Here is a 7911-nt window from a genome sequence, read left to right as displayed (position 1 = left end):
ATCTATTTCTTCTTGATTCAGTTTTGGTGGACTGTGTATTTCTAGAAGCTTGTCCATTCCTTCTAGGCTGTCCAACTTGTTGGTATATAATAGTTCATAATTATGGGAATTTCTTGTATGATCTCATGTTCTACATTAAAAACAGTTCAGCTACTAAAAGGATAGAATATCACCTATAAGAACTAGAATCAGGGGAGAGGGTATAGCTCAAGTGGTAGAGTGCATGCTTAGCATGCTCGAGGTCCTGGGTTCAATCCCCAGCACCTCCTCTAAAAATAAATAAACCTAATTCCCACCCCCCAACCCCCCCCAAAAAAGAACTGGAATCAAACTCTCCTTTGTTTAAACAAAGTGGAAACCCTACCAAATGATTTCCTCCGGACTGAATGAAATACATTAAAATGAAATAAAATTTAACATCCAAATTCATTACATTTTTCCCTCAGTACAAAGTACAAAGACACCGGGCTAGATTTCTTTTAAATTATTTTATTTTTCTGTAAGCTAAAAGGAAATTTACACACTGAAATCTCAAAAGACCTTGGGCATGCACATTAACCTTGTTAGAGGTTCTTCTACATGTCTCTCTTTTTTCCATAGGAATTTCCCCAAACATTTAAAACCCATAGTTTTTACTGTATATACAGCCTAAACCATAGCAATCTATGATTATGTCATTTTACACTGTGCAAAATCCTCAAAAAATAGTGGTATGATAGAACAAAAAAATCAGCAACAAGTAAAATTTCATTGTAAGACATTCATATAATTTGGTCCTTCTCCAAACCAAACTGATTTAAAACAGACACAATCTCTTTAAATCCCTCCAATTGAGTTCTGACAATGATCCATACCCTATAACAAAAGAGCAATTGATGAAGTACCTTACAAAAGGTCAAACAGCAATAGGTCAGATTGAAAAGATTAAAAAAAGAGCACAAAAATGGTAACAAAAGCTAGATCTGAAACAAACCCACCACGCATAAAATTAAAAAAAAAATTAAACGGGGACTTGGAGTTTACTTATGATAGCAAAAGTAATTCAACATATGATATGAAAAATTAATAGGACATTCAATGCAATCTGAAAAGACTGAAGGGGATTTCACAGACAGTGGAGATTTGAGTTTTTAATTTTCTTTTTTTTATTTCAAAAGTTTTGTAAGAAGGACACCACCAGTGTATTTCACAAAGACATAAATGTATACACCCCAGCAACACAAAAAGAATAATTCTTCAAAAATGTTCACCCCCGATTATTTACATTTTTTCTAATATAAATTTAGGACTTCAGTATGTAAATAAATATACATTACTATGTATACCTTTCTAGTGCGGCTTACCAACAAATCAGCTGAACTGGGTTTGTTTTTTTTTTTAATTAGAGCAAGTATGCTTTTGACAGTAGGGAAGGGCTGGAGGGAAGGAAAAGCAATTGAAACTGTCCGATTCACATCAGTTATCAGTCTGCCTTCTCCTGGGAGCCTGTGGAAGGTGTCAAGGTGGCCGGGAACATCAGCACCTTGGCGTGCATGAACGTTAAGTCAGGGAGGCTGGCGATCACCTTGATGGCTTCTTCGCTTAGGTGCTCTTCTCTTTTCGGTTTTCTGTTGACAAAAGGAAAAAGAGAAGTGTGTTAAAGTGGCTTTGCTGTAGGTTAAATGGGAGAAAATAGACTCTCAAGGTAGACAGTGATCTGTGGGGACTCTGTCTTTTCCTCTGCCAGTTCCTGAACCTCGGGAAACCTTTGTGCTGGGTGCCACCTGTGCCAGAGGCCAAGTCTCTTAGGAAGATCCCCGCTGGATTTATGTATCTTCATTATAGTCGGGCGTGTACACACACATTCGTGTGTACTGTGTACAGCTCACAGCTCTGCTTAAGGCTAGAAAGCATCTATCTACCCTGGCATACTCTTCAAATGTCACCAAGAAATATAATGCTGAAGTCCTAGTAACGCCCTGCCCGCTGGATTTCCCCCGCCTCCTGAAAAAATACCGAAGTTACCTCAACATAAAGCAAAGTATGTCTGGCACAAGACTTGGTAAGTCACTTTGACCTCAGGCTTTCTTCATCCCCAAAGGGGAATTCCGGGACAGAAAGCCCTCAGCTCAGAAACACCCAGCCTCTGCCCCCCCGGGATGCAGACCTGCGGCAGGTCCAAAAGCCGCAGCACAAGGGCCAGCTGCCGAAGACGAGGCTGTACACGGGCGGAAAGGGCTCGGGAGAGGGGAAATCTCAACCCTATGGGTCCTGTGGATGAAGTGCCCCTAATGTAAGAAGTGAGCAGCGTGCAGCCCAGCTCCTGGTGACCTGGGTCTTCCCAGCAGGTGAGCCGCAGCAAATGCCAACTGAGCTTCAGATGTGGCTCAAATTGAGCACCTGACTGTAATCCAACTTTTAGTTTTTCCAGGATGTTAAATATACTGAAAGAATAACTGCAGTCATAAAGATATTAATTTTATGCCAAAGTTCATTAAACATTGTTCACTCCAAAAGGCCCAATTGTCTCTTACGGCAAAGGATAGTCGGTACTCTGCTAGGTGTGACACAAGTTATTTCTTCCACCTAAGTATTTCCTTTGTCCTGGGGATGGGGAGCAGGAAGTCAGGAGGTGAAGCAAGAAAGGAAAGATAGATGTAGGCCTTGATGTTATACCTGGACTTTTCTGTTACCACTTGAGTTCAGGCTGAAATAGAAAGATTTTACAGAATGACTGAAAAATCAAACATCAGATTTTTAGGACCAAAGATTTTCAGTAAGGGGCTCAGCTTCAGGCACACAGAAACCATCAGTGGATCAGCCAATACTGAACTCAGTTTTAGGGTTTCTCAGAAGAATGGAATAGCACTCCAAAGTTTTTCTGACTTAAAATCTACATGTTTAATTAAGTGGTGGCAAAACTATTAGGTGGATGTCTAATGGCAAACTGAGTATCTACATTATTCTAAAGTAAAACCAGACAGTTCACTTTTCAGCCTCAAAGTGAAAAAGAGGAAGAGTACACGGGAAAGGGCAGCCTCCCACCAACGGTCAATCTCAGCGTCTCTCACAATGGAGTCAACCAGACATTTATGTGTCTTCTGATGTGATACAATACCTATGAGGTATTCTATCCAAAGTGTTTTATCCATCAAACCTTTAGATATAATGTCCAGTTTACAGAAAATGAGGGGAATAGAGAAACATATTAAAAACTACTTGAAGGAAGCAAATGGACAAATCCAGAGGTTGGGACGTTCTGCAGGACAACTGGATCAATTTTTTTCAGCAAGCTAGTGTTAGTAAACTGGAAAGCAAACAGAAGTGGGGTAGATATACCAGGTTAAAAGTAGATCTTTCCTCAAAGCCAAAGGCAGTGACTTACTTTTGATTTATATTCTCTCTAGTTAAGGTTTATCCTTTGGCCAATATAATACTATTAAGAGTCCAGAAATAAACCCATAATTTCTGGTTAAATTGATTTTCAACAAGAGGGAAATGGGGAAAGAACAGTCTTTTCAACAACCAGTAATGTTGCAACTGGATATCCACCTGCAAGAGAACAAAGCTGGACCCTGGACCCCTACTTTACACCATATTAAAAAATTGATTCAAAATGGTTCAAAGGTCTAAGTGTACGAGTTGAAACTATAAAACTCGTAGAAGGAAACTTCGGTGCAAATTATCCTAACCTTGAAGTAGGCTATAGTTTCTTAGATATGATACCTAAGGCACAAGTAATGAGAGAAATATATAAATTGGACTTCATCAAAATTAAGAAACTTTTATGTTTCATAGTATACTAGCTAGGAAGTGAAAAAACAACCTGCAGAATGAGATAAAAATATTTGCAAATTATATATCTGATAAATGTAAAGAATTCTTACAACAATAAAAACTACCCAATTAGAAAACAGGTAAAATGTGAATAGACATTTCTTTAAAGATGAGATACAACTGGTCAATAAGCACCTAAGAAGATATTCAATTATCATTAGCCATCAGGGAAATGTAAAATAACAATGAGATACCACTTCATACCCACTGGGATGGCTGTAACCAAAAAGTCAGACAGCAACAAGCCTTGGTGAAAATGTGTAGACAATGGAACCCTCAAACATTATTGGTGAGAATGTAAAATGGTGCCACTGCTTTGGAAAACAGTTTGGAAGTTCCTCAAAAAATTAAACATAGTGCTACCATATGCCCCAGCAGCTCTACTCCCAAGAAAATCGAAAACATTTGTCCACACAAAAACTTGTACATGAATGTTCATAGCAGCATTACTCACGATAGTCAAAAAGTGAAAACAACCCAAATTGTCCATTAATTGATTAATGAATAAGCAAAATGTGGTATAGCTATACGATAGAATATTATGTAACTACAAAAAGGAATGGAAGTGACTAATACGTGCAACAACATTGCTGAACTTGAAAACAATAAGCTAAGTGAAAGAAGCCAGGCACAAAAGGCTGCATGGTGTATTACTCCACTAGTATGAAATAACCAGAGTATGCAGATCCATAGAAGGAAGATCAGTAGTTGCCAGGGACTGAGAAGAGTGGCATACAGGGAGTGACCGCTAGTGGGTTTGGGGTTTCTTTCTGGGATAATTAAAAGTGTTCTGACATTAAATAGTGGTGATAGCTGCAATATCCTTGTGAATATACTAAAAGCTCCTGAACTATACACTTGAGAGGGGTGAATTTTATGGTATGTGAATTATATCTCAATTAAAAGGTAATTTAAAAAAGTAAAACAAGCTAATTCCCCACCTGCCCTCCCCCCCAAAAAAGGAGAAAAAAGTAAAAGACATATTGTCCCTTTTGGCAAGTAGTCCTCTGGCTTGTATGAACTTCAGTTATAGGTCTGTGGCTGCTTAGTAACTAGTTGGCCACCCAATAATTAAGATTAGGAAGTAATTTTTCTCTATTAGAAAAGCTAAGCAAGAAGATGAAACTATTTAAAAGCTAAGAACTTGCAATTCTTTAAAAAGTAAATCACTTTACAACATACGTTTAGAAAGAGAGCACATGTACTCTCTTACATACGCAATTTGGAAAAGAGTATGAGATGTTGTTTGCTACATGTCAAATTTCCTCTATCTAGACAGCTGTTTATTTTTTTATTTAAAAAAATTTTAATTAAAAAAATTTTTTTAAATTAAAAATGTTTTTGGGGTACTTAGGCTTACTTATTTATTTTTAGAGGCGGTACCAGGGACCCAGGACCTTGTGTGCGCTAAGGGTGTGCTCTGCCACTCGAGCTACAGCCTCCCCTCAGACTGCTGTTCCTTAACCTTTTCTTACTCTACAGTTCTTCAGTGCTTTTTCACTCTGTCTTTTGTGTATTATCAAGAGCCAATCAGATTTTGCTGAGGTTAACATTCTATGTTTATTTTATTCAAAAACAAAAAGATAAATAAAATAAAACCTAAAAACAACAAAGATACTTAAAATTCTTTCTGAAACGATGCCAACCCCTTCTCTCTTCCCTTTACAACTAAGAATCACTCATGGGGGCATTTTACAGTATTACCTTCTAAGTGTAAGACTTGGGAATATTTGCACTTCTCACCATTTTCAAATAGTCCCTCAAAATACAAAGGTGGCAACTTATTTCAATCTGTTGTGTTTTAAATATGAAGCTAGACAGACAGGTACAAGAGACTAATTCAATGCAGTTACAACGCTGATTCTAGGATACATACTATAGTTTTAGTTCATTCCATAATAGTACAGAATAAGAGGAAAAATGAAAATAACTTCTTAAAAAGAAGCTGGAAAAGTGCCCTAGTGTGCAGTGTTTCAACAGTGAGTTGAAAAGTTGAGAGCAAGCAAGTTAACAATGTGGCTTAGAGCTCCTCCTAATGGCACAAAGAATGCATTCTCATCGGGGGACTCTGAACACTTCAGTAAGACTGCAGAGGGGAAAAGGTGAGGGAACAGTAGGATTATCCTGAGAAAGGTTGTCCTAAAAATAGCAGGGGAAAGCCCAAACAATAGAAAGCATCAGAGTTTCTTCTTGTTTCTTCCTAAAGTCGTTAGCTTTTGGTTAACATATACAGAATAAATGGATGAGAAATTTGTATGAGAAGAACTTTAATCTGAAAATATGATTTGGAAAGAGAAAAAATTAGAAAGCAAGCAAAAAATCCACACTAGCGTCAATTACAAGCAGGTTCACCATAACAGGAGGCTCTCACCATGCCAGGTAGCAGTATTACAGAGAAAGAGGGGCAATGAGCACAGGGCGATCTGGATGAACAAGAATGTGCAGGCTATAAACCCACTCCTGGAGAAGTTATGGGTAGACATAATTATAGAATAAGAATGGCTTTTCATAATTATGAATATTAAGTATATTATTAACATTTGATCTGTTGAATGGATATTTAAGCACACAATGCATTCTAAAAGGCAATATGATAATTCAAGCCAAAGTTTAAAGACAAGTAAGCATTTATTATGGAAAAGGGGAAAAAAAAAGCTGTTTTAAATGAATGTTTTTCTATAGAAGAATTGATTTAAAAGGTAAATCTGAATTTGACATGTGAGTGGAATGTATTATTCAAGGAAAAGAGCTATACTGTTTCTGCCAAAGGGCAAACATCAAGTAAATACTTTAAAATGCTGACTAGGGGAGAGGGTAGAGTGCTTAGCACGCACGAAGTCTTGGGTTCAATCCCTAGTACCTCAATCAATCAATCAATCAATCAGTAAACCTAATTACGCCCCCCCCCACAAAATTAATCAGAAGTAAAACTAGAAGTGAGTTTTCAAAAAATGCTCATGAATCATGGATGTGGGACGGCAGAGCTGGATGCCAATCAACCAGTATTTGCTCCTGCGGTAGGGATTTACTGGTTCATGATGATTACCTTCTTATTAGGAACTGCTTTATTCTTATTGCTAATAAGTCGAAGCAATGGATTATTCTAGTGCTTAACTAGTAAAACTACAGGTTTCCTGAATAGTAAACACAAAGCCCATAGGACATTCCTTGTATCTGAGACAACTGCTTTTCTAAAGGCCATGCCCCTGAAGGGGCTCCCAGAAAACTAACAAGCAGTGTCTCACGACCCAAATCAGAGGTGCTATATATACATCAGCGAAAATTCAGAAAACAAGAGGCCATCCCCTAATCTATCTTAGCCCGGAAGTGAAAGGATTAGCCTAGGTGACTGGGAGAGTGAAACTGGGATCCCAAGGATGATCATCTCAGTGGTCTTGAAAGAAAAGGGAGTGTTTCTGCAATGGCTTTATGACCTCAATGCTTTAATCAGATTCTTCTCTACAAAGTTGGGTGTAGAAGGTAGGGAAAGAGAGAAACCCCTATCTGCCAGTCCTTTCCAGTCCCTCATGGAACTGCTCTGCTCTAATACAGTTCATAATTAAACATAATTTCATACTATTTTATGGAATTAGTATCTATCGGTTTTTATGAATACAAAGTGAATTTTAATACAATGTATTGAAATACTGCCAACTTATGTGCTTTCCCATCTGGGCTGCTTTGTTCAACACAGAATTCATAATTAGGGTGTAATGAACACTAGCTTTTACCTGGTAGATGTGCTTGTCTTCTCTACTGTGGACATGAGTCTCGCAAATGCATCAGTCACTTTGAGGCTTGAGGTGGAGATTTCCAGCTTAGAAGTTGTTAACTCATACAACTCTGGATCCACACCTTATAGTATAAAATCATAGTCAGTGATGGCAAGCTGCAATGGGTTACTCAATTAGCCACAATCCAAGATGCAAAAGGCAATTATTCTGTAAACATCTGAGTCTTTTATAAGTGTAACACATTTTTAGAAAACTATAATATTGCATTTATTTTTTAAGTTGGAAATTCCTGTTTTCAGAATTTTTATGAAGTAGGAAAATACTTTAAAATTCCACTCTAAATATAGCCTTATTTAATCTA

The 7911-nt window shown here is 37.7% G+C and overlaps 1 protein-coding gene across 5 annotated transcripts in view; it reads right to left on the bottom strand.

The window, feature by feature from the left end:
- Positions 1-469: 469 nt before the first annotated feature.
- The window catches only part of AFTPH (aftiphilin), a 61334-nt gene continuing 53892 nt past the window's right edge, over positions 470-7911 (bottom strand). For all 5 annotated transcript variants that reach the window (XM_032497674.1, XM_032497673.1, XM_032497675.1 and 2 more), the window contains 2 exons: positions 7548-7671; positions 470-1607 (listed from right to left, as the gene is read on the bottom strand). In XM_032497674.1, coding sequence (XP_032353565.1) covers positions 1463-1607; positions 7548-7671 — 269 coding nt within the window. In that variant the 3' untranslated portion in view covers positions 470-1462. The remainder of the gene's footprint in view (positions 1608-7547; positions 7672-7911) is intronic.

Source organism: Camelus ferus, chromosome 15, assembly GCF_009834535.1.
Source record: "Camelus ferus isolate YT-003-E chromosome 15, BCGSAC_Cfer_1.0, whole genome shotgun sequence".
In the NCBI taxonomy this organism is placed as follows: Eukaryota; Metazoa; Chordata; class Mammalia; order Artiodactyla; family Camelidae; genus Camelus; species Camelus ferus.
This window is presented reverse-complemented; position numbering and strand designations above follow the sequence as displayed.